Genomic DNA, 17,619 nt, shown 5'->3' with positions numbered 1-17,619 from the left:
GTAACTGCCAAGACAAGTATCTAGAGGAATGAACAGAAGCCATCTGTCCACTGTCACAGCACCCTGTGGCTCCGGTTTAGTGTTTTTATTTGCCATTGAGAAAAATGAGATCCAGGAAGACTGAACTCACTGCCTGGAATGCCAGGATTAGTTGATTTTAAAGTTCGTAATGAAATATCGCTACCCTGGAAGTAATGAGAGTGTGCTTTCATAAACCTACCTGAACAAGGCATTCAAATTAGTGGTACCCACTCCTGAAGGAACATTCTAGGAGGCATGGGGACTAACATAGCCTATCAACACCATTCAGAAACATCTATTACATGCACAGTACCCTAGACAACAAAGGTTAAAAAACAGCCCTTGGGCCATGATTTTCCATTTCAAGGATATTGGTGCTATTGGGGAGGAATAAGATGGTACAATTTGTTTACAAAGACTCTATAGGACTGTAGCAATTTCATGAAGAGCAGATAACATGACTAATCTATGGCATTAAATAATGCAGCACAGATTGATAGTAAAGTTCTGGTAGAGTCTTGGAAGGCTTTGTGACCAATTTGTCCTTCACAGTAGCACTAAAAATGAGAAGGCTGGGTCAAAAGTTCAGTAGACTTGTCTTTTGTCCATGAAGCTGAAGGGTTTTTGGAAAGTCTAAATGGAAAACAGATACTCCATGTGAACAAGGTAAGTAGGTAGAATGTAAAAGGCATGGTTAGAGGAGGAGAATTCAGGTTTGTAGAACTAGGTAACACCTGTAGTCATAGAAAGTCTTAAACTCTTATACGGGTGAGGTGTGTGGAGTCTGTGCTGCAGATGTGTGAGAGCTAGTGGAAGTTTGTGACCCACAGGTGACATACGCCGAGCCAGATTTTAGATACGGTCATCTGCTAATAGAATTCAGGAAGCTTCGTAAATATCAGAAACCTGGGGCCAAAAGATAGGGGCCAGGAGTGTCAGCTAAAGCCACACTCAGGTATGCTGCTGGCCCTTTAATTTGCCACGTTTTCCTTTCTACAGAACTCGGGTGCACACGAAGGCCATCCTCCTAGCTTTTCCCCGCCATCTTCCAGCCTCCATCAGCCTTTCTCTGGCAACCAAGCAGACAGCAGTCATAGTGCTGGGCTCAACCCTTGCCCCAAAAGCCCAGTTATTCATCCAAAGGTCAGTACCAGAGAAGTTGACAACAAACCAGTTTCTGTGAGGCTTGGGATTGAAATGGGAGCCCCGGGGAAAAATAGAGTTGGCGACAGAGATGGATACATAGCAGATTAATGTTAAGAAAAATGGAAAACTGGGGTCCAGAGTCAAGTCTCTGTAGAGGATGTAAGAGAAGATACTCACAAGCTGGGGAAAGGAATGGGGATATAAAGAGTCAGGATGCAGGGAGTTCCCGGAGCAGAGAGTGTGATGGGAATAACACAGGCAAAAGGTGGACACACCATAACTGGGCCACATGCTTCACGTCAGTGAAGGAATAGAGACCCTCACAGGCTAGGCACCTATAGAAGTCCACACTCACGGTAACTGTGTGAAAATGACCCAGTTTAGAATGACTTGACCTAGGGAATGAATTGCTCTGAAATCCCTGGGTTAAAGACCTTCTTTGTATTGGATTGAACTCATGTCTCTTTCTTATTATCCAGTAGAAAATGATGTACCTGGTAGGTATGGGGGCACATGCCTTTCACCCCAGCACTCAGGAGACAGAGGCAGGTATGACTCTGTGAGAGTTTAAGGCTAGTCTGGTCTATATAGTGAGTTCTAGGATATCCAAGATTACAAAGCAAGACCCTGTCTTGAAGAGAGAGAGAGAGAGAGAGAGAGAGAGAGAGAGAGAGAGAGAGAGAGAGAGAGAGAGAGAAGACGGTACACTACACTTTAGGGGAAGAAATAAATCAGTGAGTTCCATGCTAAGATTCCATTAACAAATCCCCAGTGGCAAGAACTGGTGTTAACCTATTAGTGTTGTTCGCCATCTCCTCATCTCCATTGGCATTTTTTTTTTCAATGTAGCCTGTGGTTTCTAGAACACAAGCATTGTCCCTTGGGACCCATGGGTTGAATGTTGTTCTCTGGATTATATCCACTTGCAGATGACTGGCTTGCAATCTTCTGACAAGGTTGGGCCAAAGTTTTCAATTCCATCCCCAACTTTTTCCAAGTCAAGTTCAGCGGTTTCAGAGATAACCCAGCCTCCATCCTATGAAGATGCAGTAAAACAGGTAACCACATGGTTTGTTCTAGATGGTTCAATAAAAGGACCCAGCAGAACCAGCAATGCTTTGTAGTATTAAGCATTGCATGTTTGGTAGATTCTGATATTGAGTGGGCTAGGTACCTTCCCAATAGGAGTGAACAAAGTGTATCTACATGACCTGAAGACAGTGTTGTACATCTGTACAGATAGCTTCAAGTTAGGATAGCTCTGTTGATGACTTTTCTACTTTACAGTATTATAAAATGGTGCACATTCAATCCAACTTGCATTTTGAATTTGGGCTGTATTGTGATCTGGTATCATGTGGTACAGCATTCTGGGTGCTGGGCAGCCACAGTGAGCCACACTTCCTAGTCAACTGCCCAATCACAAGAGAAACCAGGTGCTCTACAGCATCCTGTGTTGCTGAAGTAGGGTGTGCTGTGGGCTACATGTGCACAATGCATTTTTGTCTATGATGATATCAGTTTAGGGTGTCTTTACCTAGCAATAACCCTGTGGTAAGCTGAGGATTCAGGGACAGCAGGCTGAACAGGCATTCAAAAGGCCTGGCCTTAATGCCAACTCTGTCATCTGCCACTGTCACTAAGGTGGATACACACTCAAGTTCTCTTCAAGAAAATACAAGTATTGACTCTGCAAGGATTATGGATAATCTAGTACTTACCTCATTGTTTGGTTGCTCAATGTTTGAGCATTGATAGGTCCTCAAATATGAGAGCAATTATCAAAACTATATTTTCCTAACATCTTAGCTTTAAAACTCAATGACCTTGAAATAGTGTTGATGGCTGTTGAACCTGATTAATAGATACAGGGAGGTTCATTGACTCCAACATTTACATTTGTGTTTAAAAATGCTTCAGAATTTAAAAAGTAAGAAAAAGAAAAACATGGGTGACGTCATACACACAGGCCTCTGTGTCTGCATGCTAGCAGCCATGACTTGAACACATCAGGGAAATAAGTCCTGAAAGTCCCCATAAACACCCCTTGAACTTGCTGCATGCCAAGTACAATGTTGAATCCATCCAAATGAAAGCGCTGTCTGTCTTGTCTTGAGTCAGCTTCTGGCCGTTTCACAGACCCTCTGTCTCTTCAGCATTTGCACTGGGAGTGCCAAGAGTCAAGTCTCACGTGCTATGTTAGGCATGCCACAGTTCCACCTGTATTGAGCATACACCCCTTCTTCTTGTCACCAGTCCCAAAGCCACACAGGACATTAGCTATTTTCACTACATTTACACAGTACTATGTAGCAAGCTCCAGAGATGACTTGCAAGGCAGGGAGACAGATGTAGGTTCTATGCAAATACTAAATCATTTTATAGAATAGACTTGAGCACCTGAAGATTTTGGAAACCAAGGGTGAATGCTCCTGGAAATTAGCTCCCAAGGGTACTGAAGGATGAGTAGTTCAAGTATTTTGAGTTTATACATGACACCAAATAACCATATTTATGTACCCAACCCAGAACAGAGCATCTATGTCAGATGCTGCCTGATATCTGGTCTCTTGAAACCAAAACCAAGGCAGTAAGGTTCCCTTTGCTATCAAAAGATAGCATGCAGTAGGCTTTCTCATTTCTGAAAACCTCAGGAGAAGTAAGACTGTGCTTAACCACTCAGAGGGCAGACTCACAGATTCTGCAAAAGGAACCAAGAAAGTTGAAGTCGACTTCCTGGGCCATATCCACTGCAGCCAAACAGAGGTAGACACAAGTGGCTTCCAAAGTGAGAAGGGTATATGCTGCATATTAAGATGCCTGCTTCTGGGATGGAAACTTGCCAGACAACTGACATGAATCCTGAAGCGAGGATCACTCTCCCAGCTTCCTCATTCTTGTTTGTTGTGTTGGATTATCTAGTTTAGTGGATTATCTGTGTACGATATACACGAAGATGTTTTGATCAAACATGGACCAAAGCCCTTTAGCAGGTCTAACTAAGCTCTTAACAATATTATTCACTTCAGTCAGAAGTAGAAGTAGCCTGAGTATCCATCAACAAGCAAATGGAAAAACAAAATGTGGCAGAGCCACACTCCAGAGCACCATTCAGTCCAAGACCAAAAGTAGTCAAATTCCTAGAGGAAGGAAGGAGAATAGTGAGTATCGGTGTTGGCAAAGGGCTATTGAGAGGTGTTGCTTGATGTGTGGAGAGTTTCAGTTTTGCAGATTAAAAGAGTTCTGAGGATACATGGTGATAATAATTGCATTAAAAAGTGAATGTACACTTAAAATGACTGAGCCTATAAGTTTTTGTTATGCTCTATTTTACTATGCTTTTTTGAATCCTTAAGTAAGCCTAGCCCAAAGCCCTACAATGCTGCTGCTACTGTCTCCATACTGAAGTAACCACCTTCTAACCTCTCTGCTCTCTTTTTGGCTAATTTAAAATAGCAAATGACTCGGAGTCAGCAGATGGATGAGCTCCTGGATGTCCTCATTGAAAGTGGAGGTAAGATGACCTTGCCACTGTCCATCAGGACCCTCCACAGCTGTACACACTCTAGGACACAGCCTCTTATGACCAAGGTCAGGGACACACTGAGTAAGGTACACCAGGTGATCTGCTGGTAGAGTTACTTCCTCTGAGCTTCAGGTGTGCCTTGTTAGCAGAGAAGAGAACCATGGTGGATTTCTCACCACCTTTATCCTGGAGATGCTTTGCATGTCCCCTTTCAACCCATCCCTGTCTCTATAAGTGTGGTCCATTATTACATCATTTTTCTGCAGTTCTAACCCATGTCTTCTTGATTACAAAAAGAAAAAGAATGAAAATAGTGAAAGTTTTGTGCTCACTACTCAAACTGAAATTCAACCAGCTATCTCCCACAGGATGCCCCATTCATGCTTAAATGTTACTCAACTTAGCAATAAAAGTAGCCAATGTGTACTTTAACCCATTCATCCATTTATGTAAGAACTGTCACAGAATGTGTGCCTAGAATCTGAAAACACACAAAGGAATCAGAGGTCTGAAGGAGCATGTGTGTAGGTCAAACAAGAACATGGGGCTGAACTCTTAATCACCAGCACTTGTAGTTTAACAGGCAGGAGTCGATGACTCAGAGATGGAATGCCAAGCATCATGTTAAGCTCAATTCCCCACCAGATAATTCTGTGGATGCAGTCTGGTAAGGGAGGTAGACAGGGAGCAAGGGAACCAGTGTTTCTTATCATAACAAGGATGATGAGAGAGATGGATATAGGTGTACATGTGTATTTAAGTTTTGTGATGGAAGATGACTGTTCACACCAGGTGTTCCTTCTTTTTTATTGAAGTGTGTGGCAAGGAGGCTGAGTAGTGAGGACACAGAAGGGAGTGTGGGAGAGTCTAGGAAAGGACAGCCATGAGTTAGTCATGAACAAGTTGAGCTTTATAGAGAAATGCAAGGTTGTCAGGTTGAATTAAATGCAAGTGGAGGACTTGATGCCGTCAACTGACAGTAACTCCAGCCAGCCCAGTGGAACTGTTGCTCTCATTCTATATCCAGCTAACTTGGAGCAGGCTAACAGAAAGTGCATGGGGACTTACCAGGGTGGAGAGTTTTGCTAAGCTGGGAGAGAAGGGGTAAAGGGTAGGAATAACTACAATAGTGGGTCAGAGAATATGATGCAAACAAGGGAAGAAGTGATGTGGGAGGCACTGACATGCAATAGTCAATAGTACAGCCAGTAGATTAGGTGCCGAAGAGTGTCTTAGAAATAATCAGCTGGAGGCCAGGCGTTGGTGGCGCACGCCTTTAATACCAGCACTCAGGAGGCAGAGCCAGGCGGATCACTGTGAGTTCGAGGCCAGCCTGGACTACCAAGTGAGTTCCAGGAAAGGCGCAAAGCTACACAGAGAAACCCTGTCTCAAAAAACCAAAAGAAAAAAAAAAAGAAAGAAAGAAAGAAAGAAATAATCAGCCGGGTTGGTGATGGTGCACGCCTTTAATCCCAGCACTCAGGAGGCAGAGCTAGGCAGACTCTGTGATTGGTTTTGAGGCCAGCCTGGTCTACAGAGTGAGATCCAGGACAGGCACCAAAATTACACACAGAAACCCTGTCTAAAAAAAAATCAAAAAAAGAAAAAATAGAAATAATCAACCTGGAATACTTCATCCATGAGCTAGAAATGGGGAAGAAGAAGGACAGAGTGTGGGAAATCCTGCTTAAGATGGAGTTCTTGGAAGGCTGTGCTGTGCAAGGACAGGGATCAAGGTATCCAACAGAATGGGGATGCTGTCCTAACTAGAGTGGATGGGAAGGACAAGGAACTGAGAGGCCTGCAAGAGCAGTGTGTGATTTCTAAGGCTACTGTAATCTAATAAACACTGGCCTGGCAAAATGGCTTTGAACGAGGGTATAGTGCAGCTGGAGTTTTCTCCAGTCCTGCCCAGCCCCACGGACCCCATAACCACTTATAAAATAATCACTCAGAATCTCATATTAATTAATATCCTCAGCCATTAGCTCTTACACTTAAACTCAGCCCATTTCTATTAATCTATCTCTTGCCACGTGGCTTGTGGCTTACCGGTAACTTACATCTTGCTACTCATCACAGCGGCTGGCAGTGTCTCTCTGCCTCAGCCTTCCACTTCCCAGATTTCTCCTCTCTCTTTGTTCCACCTATACTTCCTGCCTGGCTATTGGCCAATCGGAGTTTTATTTATCAATCAGTCATCCACAGCAGGATAGTTTCCAAAAGATGAGCAAGTGTGAGCAGCAGACCTAAACTAGGAAAATGGGCTGCCCTAAAAACCACTGAGAGTGGTGGTGGTAGTGGGGGGGGGGCTATCAACATAAAATAAACTGTGGATGACACTCATCCCTCATTTGCTGTCCAACAGAGAATATGATGGAGATACAATATCCTCCAGTGACAGCTAGTGGTAGTGAAGGGAGTGAAGATACAAGCATGAGGAGTTTGGACATAACAGAGGGGAAGTTCTGAGGCAGGGGTATTTGGGGTAACCTAAAGAACAAAGAAATGGAGAAACAGCAAAGGTAGGGGTGAGCCCATGGTTAAGTGCTGAGCAGGAAAGCATGGCCATCTACCGCGCTTTCCATAGAGCAACTCGTTTATTCCAAGGACTCATCACGCGGCATGGCCAGTTTGAGGTAACTGAATAATTCCCACTGTGTTTTCCCAACAGAAATGCCTGCTGATGCCAGGGAAGATCACTCATGTCTCCAAAAAGTCCCGAAGATACCTGGGTCCTCCCACAGCCCTCCCACCATCCTCTCCAAGCCCTCAGCTTCCTTTGAACAGGCACCTTCAGGAGGTCAGCTCTCATTTGACCACTACGCCACCGACAGTGAGGAACACCTAGAAGTCTTGTTGAATTCTCACAGCCCCATGGGAAAAGTGAGCGATGTTACCCTCCTCAAAATTGGAAATGAGGAGACTCCTTTTGATGGAATCATGGATGGCTTCCCAGGGAAGGCTGCCGAAGACCTTTTCAGTGCTCATGAGCTCTTGCCTGGGCCCCTCTCCCCGATGCATACACAGTTATCCCCCTCTTCAGTGGACAGCAGTGGTCTGCAGCTGAGCTTCACGGAATCTCCTTGGGAAACAATGGAATGGCTGGACCTTACTCCACCTAGCTCCACACCAGGCTTCAGCAACCTCACCACCAGTGGCCCCAGCATATTCAACATCGATTTCCTGGATGTCACAGATCTCAATTTAAATTCCCCCATGGACCTCCACTTACAGCAGTGGTAAACATCTGAGGTACAAGCATTAAGAAAGCTTGATAGGAATTCCATGGGGAAAGCACACAACCAGAGATACTGTGTGATCCAAAAGATAAAGGGGAAAAAATAGGGAGGGGGAAAAAACAGCAATGGAGGTTTCTATGTCAATCAACCAGAACAAACAGGAGTCAGTCATTAAGATATGTATAATGTAATTTCTACCAACATTCAGTAACTGTTAATAACTTGAGTGATGCACTCAAAAGTGTGCTTTCTCAGGTTAAGAATGCCAAAACCATCTTTCACTGCCTTTTCTAGGCCACAGTTTGTCTCGGGCATTACTGGGACATAGGTTCACATTACAGTTTGTCTCAGGCATTATTGGGGGCATAAGCTCACATTGTTAGCTTTTGTTATGAATTTACTAAACTTTCTGTGGAAGGAAAATAAAGCCTCTGGGGAGGGCAGGGAAGCCAGTCCCTCACCTCAGAGGTTCTGGAAGCCATGCCCTGGTGGAGGCAACTTCCCACATGACCAGTGTCTATCTGTCAGAAGAGCAGGGTCCGTTCCAGCTGATAGAGTCCTTAAGGCAAAAGAAAGGGACAAAACCAATCCATTCCAAGAAAAGCAAAGCAACTCAGTGTCCCTCCACCCCAAAATTATCCCACTGGACTGGCAATCCCTGACAACAGCTAAGTAACTAGCATTGTCCAGAGAATCCATCCAGAACATGTTGCTTTTTAACCAGTAGCCTGATGGTTTCTGACATATCTATGCTCATCAGTGATGTATAGAAAGTGAGAAACCTGAATCACTAAAAACTTCATGCCATGGACATGGAGGCTTTGAAATATAACTACCTCTAGTTCCAAAGACTAGAAGTAAAACTATCAGAAAGTCAAAGGGAGGCCCAGGAAATCCTACTGGGACAAGTTAGAATTAGAGAACACTGTCATTTCACCTTCTGGGAGAGAAACACCATGGATTTCTATTCTAGGACTAATACACAGGGCCAACTTCTCTTCCTTCTCCTCTTCCTCCTCTTTCTTTTCTTTTCATATTATGGACAGAGGAAGTTCACCTCAGTTTATCTTCACTTCAGTTTATCATCCTCTCACTACTTTCCTTTCAAGGGATCAATCTTTATGGCTCTTTTGGTTTTGATGATCTCTCTTTCTGTCTCTCTCTGTCTCTGTCTCTCTCTTTCTCTTCTTTCTCCCACACACTGGGAAAGGTGAGATTCTCAGCTATCACAAGTTGCAATACTCCTATTAACTCCTATTAAAGCCTTTCCTCTTCTTCTTCTTCTTCTTTTTTTTTTTTTTTAGAACATTTAAGAGTCCCAACTCTCTTGCCAAACTCGTTCTTCACACGCACATTGGCTGCAAACAGAATTCACAAGTATTTCCTTAGGAAGAAACTGGGGACGTGGCCCATTGGTCACAGAGCTGGTTTTATTCTTGTTTGATTTATGGACAATCTTTGGTTTGTGTTGCTCTGGGGAAATTGGAAATCATTAGAGAGTGAAGATAAATCAGGATGACATCTACAGTGGAGAGCATTTCAGTCAGGTTTCCAAAGGAAAGCGTGCCTGCACATTGAAAACAATGGGAAACTGAAAGGCCATAGTCTTTCAGTAGCTCCTCGCAGCCCTGTGTTTGGTCAGGGCCCAGGGGAGACAGAGGAAGGCAACACAGATTGCAAGAGTCTCTTCCCAGGCTCGCTGTGGCACCAATTCTAGTAGTTACAATGTTGCATGCTGTAGAAAGTAGCTGTTGCTGTTTTTTGTTTTGTTTTAATTTAAATCACACAGGCACTGTTTTCTTCTTTTGTAAAAAAAAAAAAAAAGTTCACTGTGCACTTATATAGAAAATAATCAACAATGTTGTGAATTTTTTAGAAGTTGTCTTTTTGATAAACCAAAGATTTAGAAATCATTCCATTGTCAACTTGTTAAAAAAAAATGTTTGAACACTGAGTGTTTTTGGTGACTGCTACTCTGAAAGCCACCAGATCTTACTGTAGGGAAGGAAACACACAGATGTGCACACACATGTAGTTCTATACATGCGTGTATGGAATATGTGAATACACACACATGGACACATATGTATACAAATGCATATGTGTGCACATATCTGGAAGGTGACATTCAGAGTGCCTTAAACCCTCAGTCTGCTGTGAATGATGTGTGGCCTTTCTTACTATGAGTTGCTTATTAATCAACCAGACTACACATATATGACTGTATATGACTAAGGACTCCAGCCCAATGCTAGTAGCCACTTGCTACCGTGAACAAGCTCCTCCTGGCAATGAATATGGACATGAGAGGACAGAGCCTGGCAACGAATTTAGATGTGATAGGACAGAGCAGCTTCGCCATCAGTGGCTGCCAAGGCTAGTGCCTTCTCTTACAGAGAGTCTAAAGGGAGCATGAAATTTGTTCTGACATTCCTTGATCTGCATTGTGCTTGAAAGGGTCTACGTGCTAAACTTTTCATTGTGTTTGTATGTCCATCATCAGAACCACAAATCCAGAGGCAAAGCTTAGCATGAAGATGAAGCTATGGGGAGAAACCTTGATTGCCACATTCCAAACATTGGTTTGACCTCCAATGCTGATGTTTCATCTGAGTCTGGATGAAGCTTGCTGCCCTGTGTGTTTTTTTAAGCTCCAGCTGTTCTATATATGCTATCCCCTCCTTGCTTCCTTGGGAAACAAACCCACACAGTGTCCTGCTTCCAAGCCCCTCATCTGAGTGGTAATAATTTTCCCTTTGGGAATTCCTGCCTGAGCGATTAGATGGCTCTATTTTTAGCTAGACTGTGGGGGATTTTTTAAAATATTATTCAAGCTGATACACACACTTCACAGTGGACGAAAGGGAAGATGGCTGTGGTTTGTTACTGCAAGCCAATACAGCTAGAGTGGGTCCCTGGATACTTGGTCTCAGCCTGCTCCCACCATCTCCCCAGGTCATGTTTCCCCATCTTCATAGCACAGATAGGAGATTGGAGACAACCGGGAGAGGGTTGATGAAGATGGATCAAATACTCGGGTTTATTCTGCTGTCTTCTATTTTTTTTCTTTTTAACTTGAGGCTCTTTTAAACTGCTGTGTCCTCTTGTGGCGACAACATGAGGTATGCAGAGATGGATGCCCCTGGGTTTAACAGTGTTCCTAGGAACCCCAAGGGACCACATGGTTAAGATGCCTGAAATATCCCCATAGTAAGGAGAGTCTTGGCTACAGGACGGCAGATCACGCTAGATCTAAAGGAGTCCCGATCCCTTGCAAGCTAGATGCCTCTGCTTCTGACAGTGTTATCGAGATAAAAGGTATGGGGAGAAGGAGTGTGCAGGAGTAAGAAAGAGAAGGAAAAGGAGGGGGCAGGGGAAGGAAGGGAGGGAGGGAGGGAGGGAGGGAGGGAGGGAGGGAGGGAGGGAGGGAGGGAGAAAGGAAGGAAGGAAGGAAGGAAGGAAGGAAGGAAGGAAGGAAGGAAGGAAGGAAGGAAGGAAAAGAAGGAGGAAGGGGAAGGAGAAAGGGAGGGTGCAGGGAAGGGAAGGGAGAAGAAAAGACAATCAGGGCCCAACTTCCTGACCCATGAACCTCTTGGTTCAGCTATGATGTCAGAGACAGTGAAACTCAAACTTGGAAGAAGGAAATCCTTCTGAGCAATGGAGTGATTCCACCCATAAACAGGGACATCAACACAGCCTCCATCCAGAGAGTCTATGAAATGGCAGCCTTATGCCTTTCAAAAACATTAATTGGGGACAAAAATGAATAAAATCTACCCCAAGCTTTCAGAACAGTTCTTCTCAAAAGTTGCCTATTTTTTGTTCAACCAATCAGCTTTCCTAGAGCTAGTCGGGCTGAAAACTCCCATGTGATGTATACCATCCAGGGAGTGGCCACTGATGTCCATCCATCGTGTACAGAGTACAAGGACCTTCAGGGGTTGGTTCAGCACAGGTGTTGACTGTCTGGAGTGCCGCAGCTTCTCTAAGCAAGAATGCTGAGACCCTGTCAAGGCCTTGCCCTTGAATCCTCTTAGCTGTGATGAAGGGGTCTTGGTTTTTCCAGAAACATTAGACCGTTTTCATGAAAAGCTCTCACCACACCATCTTGTCTTTTCTACCAGGGTCACAGGACAGTAGAGTGTCTTGGAGCTCTGTCTCTCACCATTTAACCTGGGCAAAGTTTGCAGCTGTTTTACCAGACAGAAAAGCCCTTTGGAAACAAGGAAAGTGTAGAGGGAACTCTTTTTTTTTTTTTTTTTTTCCCTTTTTTGCCTGATCCCAAGTCACCACAGTAAGATCCCTGGACAAAAGGGACAGAAGTGAAGGATGTGTGTCCATGGTCAGCCTCCCTCTCTCCCTCCCTCCAGAGAAAAGCTTCAGAGAGACTAGAGGCCATTTGTCCCTGCTGCTCTGCCTCAGCTCCTCGCTGCATGCCCCACAGGAAGAAGCCCATGGCTGCTGGGGCACAGTTTGCTGTCAGATGTAAAGAAACCAGGAGTCCTGATTAGTCTAACATAAAACAGCAGGGAAGTGTAGAGGCAGAAACTTCTAAGACTTCCTAGACAGATGACATCAACAGACATGGAGAGTCAGGGTCCTGGAACAAGATGTTTCCATAGTGTCGAGAGCCGGTCAGTTGTGTCTAGAAGCAGTTGATAGGAGAGGACAATCTGTAAGGAAATGGTTTCAAGACAGGAAGAGATTTGGGAAGAGCTTGGTGGCCATCTGCCAGAGATATTGTACAAGCACCCACTGGATTCAGCAAGCATGAGTAAGGTCCCTTCTGATCCTAGGAATCCATGATACTCCCACAAGTGAACCCATGCAGGGCTCTGGTGCTCATTCTAAGTCCAGGTTCCCATGACGATGGGCTTTAGGAGGTTGTGCTCCCTCTAGATGGTTTAGATGTCCTAAGGTGCAAAGGGGCACAGCAAGGCGATCCAGGAAGCTCTTTGTTTTCCAAAGGAGCAAGAACCATGCTGCTTGTTCCCAGGGCTCAGTTCCAATGACCTTGTCAAAAGGACCAAGGGCAAAGGATAGCTAGGATGTGAAAAATCAACCCTCAGTGGAACACAAAGCGGTGTTTGGGAAAGAACAAGGAAGCAAGCATGGTTTTCTTGGCCCCAGTGTGGTCATGTTTTCACGTTGGTCTCCTTTGCTCTGTGTAGTATGAGAGAAATGTGGCTCACTGGGAGAGCGAAGAAGCAATGGCTAAAATACCAAAGTTGGCATGTGTCCTTTTTTAAGAAAATGCGTATATTTTTAAATAAAATGTTTATTTTAACGAGATGTAAACATTTTTTTCTTTGACCAGATAATATGGGTATGATGTTCTTTGTGTGAGTACTGTCTGTTCTCTGTTCAGCAGCTGGAGAAGTGGTACTACTGTGATTCCCATCTTGCAGGTGAAGAAACTGAGGCTCAGAGAGGCTACATAAATTGTCTAGGGTGCTATAACTAATAAATTAGCAGAGCCCAGAGCCAGACTTTGACTCACCCACCTCCAAAGCCCCTGCCTGTGCTCACCACTGGCCACGCTAACAAACACAATGAATGTGCACAGACCCACACGCTGCATTAGCATTGCTACTGAGATGCACGTGTGTGCACACATGTATGCATCCTAATCAAGCCGATGCTTTCGTTAGTTCAGCAACAGTGCAAGCTAAAGAATGCATAGAGTCAATTGGGGACCAAGGTGGCCTGTTGGATATACACACCACCCCTAAGATGTAGACTTTTGTATCTGCTTTTCTCACTTGAGTTTGTTCCCATCTGTTGTTTTCTCATTGGAGACTATGTGATCCCATGGAGGAGCTCTGATGCCATGAATGACCTTTGGCTCAGAGACAGCTCTGCAGACCTGGTTCAGATGAGAACTGTTCTTTCTCTGTAGGGTCGCCCTTGTTCTTCTCTCACCTGTTCTTCCCTAACACTGGGGTTGTTGCACAACTCATGCATAATTACAAGATCATGGTTAATGTCAACAAAGTGTAAAAATTTCAGCACAAGAGAACTCATTCCTAAGGGTTTCAGCAGAAGTTTCACTGTTGACTGTCAGCGTCTGAGTTTCTCTTGAGTCTCTGTAGCCTGGAGAGAATTAGGCACAAGTTCATTTTCATGATCCCCAAGTTAAAGAGTGGACCATTTAAATCTCATTGATAACAGAGGGGATGGTGGGATTTTATAAGGGAAAATTGGAATGCTGTTACTCCAAGGGGTGATGCAACCTGAAAAGCCCAAGACAGCTTCACTACATAACCCGTGTCTTAGTTACTTTTCTATGGCTATAATAAAATAGCATGACCAAGGCAACTTACAGAAGAAAGGGTTCATTTGGCTTATAGTCGTAGAAGAATAATAGTCCACTAGTGTCCAGTGGGGCAGCGGTAGTAAGTAACAGGGGCAAGCAGCTAGAGCAGCTGCTGAGACCCAAGTGCTCTGCGATGAGTAGGATGCCCAGAGAACAAACTGGTCTTAGCATGTGGATTTTGAAATCTCAACATCTACTCCAGGGACATACCTACTTTTTCTAGCCATGCCACGTACCCGAATCCTCCCCAAACAGACACCAAGTAGGGATCTAGAGAGACTATTTGGAGACTATCTCATTCAAACCACTACACCCTGCTCTAGACAAACTTTGCCTTTGTCTAGAGTACAGAGACAAATAGATACAGGATGGTATATTATCTGCTAAGTATATAGTATAGGCTTCCAGAAGGGTATTTAATATAGTCTTGGTGGAAATGAAAGGTGCACAAGAAGGCTCCAGAGAAGAGGATTTGACCAAGGTATGAATTACAGAAGAGGCAGGAAGCAAATGGGTAGAAAATATTGTGAGCAGAAGGTCCAGCCTATGGAAAGGCTTCAAAACAAAGGAAGGGACCATAGTCAAAGGACGAAAGACATGCTCATTGCATTATAGCTAGGGGATGGGCTGCTGTGATTGAAATGTGAAGGAGATGGGAAGAAAGTTAGGAGCTTGATTTGTTTGTTAGAATGGTCATAAAAAGGCTGGGTAGTTAAATCAGCAGAGATTTTTTTGGTTATGGAAGTTTGAACTCAAAATGTCAGTAAAGTTGGTTACTTGAAGAGTTGAGAGGGATCTGCTCCAAGCCTCTCACCGTGGCTTAATTTTTATTGCATTTGTTTATTTATTTGTGTGTATATGTGTGTTTATGTACAAGTGTGCACCTGTGCACACTTGTAGGAGTCAAAGGAAAATTTTAAGAGTTGGTTGTCTCCTTCCTGGGTATTGAACTCAGGTTGTCATATTTGGCAGGAAGCACCTTTTCCCTCTGAGCCACTTGGCTGATGCTTTCTTTATGGCTGTCTTCATGGGTTTGTGTGATATATCCCTGTATCTTTGAACTACCTTCCTTCTGTATGTTCCTGTACTCAGATTCCCCTGTTTATAAAGACATAGCCATATTGACTTAGAGCTGCCTCTAAGGACTTTATTTGCCTTAAATTCCCTCTGTAAAGACCCTCTCAGTATCCAAGTTAAGTAATGATGTCCCAGCTTCGAACAGAGGAGTCTAGTAACCTTCTGGCTACTGCTGGCCACCATAGGAGATCTTTAAAAGGTATGGGCTCCCTCCTGCTCAGGCAATGATGACCCTTGAAAAGTAATATGAAGCAAAGATGGATGTTGGATTTGGAAAGCATGGTCTTTAAGGCCAAATCTAAACCCAAGTTCTCTAGATACTCTGCCAAGCCCAGGGAAGGGCTCAAACACTCTAAGCTTCTATGGAATAGCAAGCTCATAAAGGTTCCTGCTTGTCATTTTCCCCAGGGTCTGCCAAGGACAATGTCCAATTGGGGCAATTACATAATTCATCACCTGGAGCACACCTTGTGGTCTGAGATTAAATACTAAATCCAACACAAGCCAGGACAACAGGCACATCCATGAATGTCCAAGGCAAAATCAGGTCACCCAAAATACAAGCCACCTTGAAGAACCTAGAACCCACGCCTGCATTCTTATACCCTCAGTATCCAGTGAACACACAGAAATGAAGGGCTTTCTGGTGTGAGGAAGTAATATCAACGAGGAGTTTGGTCTGTGCCCACCTGACATCAGGTTTCCTCCCCCTCCTCCCTTCTTTTTGAGACAGAGAGCATCATTATATTATTCAGGCTGCCCTGAATCCTCTTGCTTGAGCCTCCTGAGTGTTGGGATTACAGGCATGCAGCACCAGGTATCCTTTAAATCCAAGCCCCCAGACCCACAAAATTTATCTATGAATATTATTCCAGAACTTTATCATCTTGGTTTGTTCTGTGATCAGCATCTCAACAATGCACACAAAGATCAACCCATCCTTCTTCAACATGTTCTATAACAGGAGGTACTTGGAGACTCAGCCTACATGGACCTGGGCGACATTTTGAGTGACATACCTCTACATAATCAAGGGTATCAATAAGGTGAGAAATCATTCTCAGCAAAAGTATTCTCTGAAACAGAACACACTGTGATAGACACCCTACCATAAGGCAACTCCTATAGCAGCTAGTCTTTGTTTTAATATGTGCTGTGTAACATGCCTAGTGTCAAACAAATTCGCTACATACGAGCTTTTGCGTATGTCTCTAAACTCAGACATTAAGATTCTACCAGGATCTGTGTTATATTGTTTGGCTGCAGAAAGGCTGAATCAGTTATGTGGAAACACAGACCAATACCCGGGAGTTAAATAGATGGACATGCTTCTGAGCAGATGGTGGCAAAGAAGTATGACACCCTTTGTCACACTCCATTCATTCGTGGTGTCCTATCTGGCTGACCCTCACCTCTGAGAAAACTGTGTTCTACCCTAGGAAGGGCATCTCTAATGCTTGCTCTTATGTTTCTGCCATCCCATAGAACAACCCTCAAGACATAGAGTCCAGTCATAAAACCCACACTGGAGATTGTGGGTTGAAAATGGCACTGACAAATCTATCCCACTCCTGGCATTTGGTGTCTGTGTGACCTCTTGGACTCACAGTGTACTTGCTCCCTCAGTAGCAACAGCACTTTTTACATGTGTTAGGACGCACTCTTTTTACTTCTTATCCATATGCCTGTTACCTAAATTTATTCTTTCACATTTCTTGTCATGTATTTGGCAGTTTTGCCCATTTTGAACTTAAATCAAAGCCTCATTCCTTCCTTTTTTAAAAAATTCTAATGATACTGAAAATATTTAGATATACAAAATTCCTCCTGAGATCAGTTCTGATATTTAAACACTGAGATTTGGGGCACTGGAAAGATAACTCAGATAGTTTGTCCAGAAGATCCCAGTTCAGGTCCTAGCACCCACTTCAAGTGGCTCCCAACCACCTGTAGCAAAATTCAAGGACATTTCATGCCCCCTTCTGGCTTCTACAGGTACTCACATACACATACATGTACACATAAATAAATAATACATCTTTTTTAAAGACTGAGATTTACACAGTGTTCACAAATAAATCACTTTATGAATATTCACTAGTTATAGTGTTTATTTAATCTTTTCAATGGAAAGTGTCTTAGTTATTTAATCTTTAATCTATAGGATAACTTAGAAGACTGGGCTACAGTTTCCAAATGCTCAAGCCTCTATTTATTAATTTATACATGCAAACAAATTTTTTAAAATGTAATAGGCTTCTATGACTCAGTGGGTAAATATGCCTGATGCA

At 43.7% G+C, this 17,619-nt stretch overlaps 1 protein-coding gene across 2 annotated transcripts in view; it reads left to right on the top strand.

The window, feature by feature from the left end:
• Nucleotides 1–8,732, top strand: part of Myocd (myocardin) — a 93,580-nt gene extending 84,848 nt beyond the window's left edge. For both annotated transcript variants that reach the window (XM_006973521.4, XM_076542616.1), the window contains 4 exons: nt 1,021–1,164; nt 2,097–2,225; nt 4,624–4,681; nt 7,368–8,732. In XM_006973521.4, coding sequence (XP_006973583.2) covers nt 1,021–1,164; nt 2,097–2,225; nt 4,624–4,681; nt 7,368–7,939 — 903 coding nt within the window. In that variant the 3' untranslated portion in view covers nt 7,940–8,732. The remainder of the gene's footprint in view (nt 1–1,020; nt 1,165–2,096; nt 2,226–4,623; nt 4,682–7,367) is intronic.
• Nucleotides 8,733–17,619: the final 8,887 nt, after the last annotated feature.

The sequence above is a fragment of the Peromyscus maniculatus genome, chromosome 8 (genome assembly GCF_049852395.1).
Source record: "Peromyscus maniculatus bairdii isolate BWxNUB_F1_BW_parent chromosome 8, HU_Pman_BW_mat_3.1, whole genome shotgun sequence".
In the NCBI taxonomy this organism is placed as follows: domain Eukaryota; kingdom Metazoa; phylum Chordata; class Mammalia; order Rodentia; family Cricetidae; genus Peromyscus; species Peromyscus maniculatus.
This window is presented reverse-complemented; position numbering and strand designations above follow the sequence as displayed.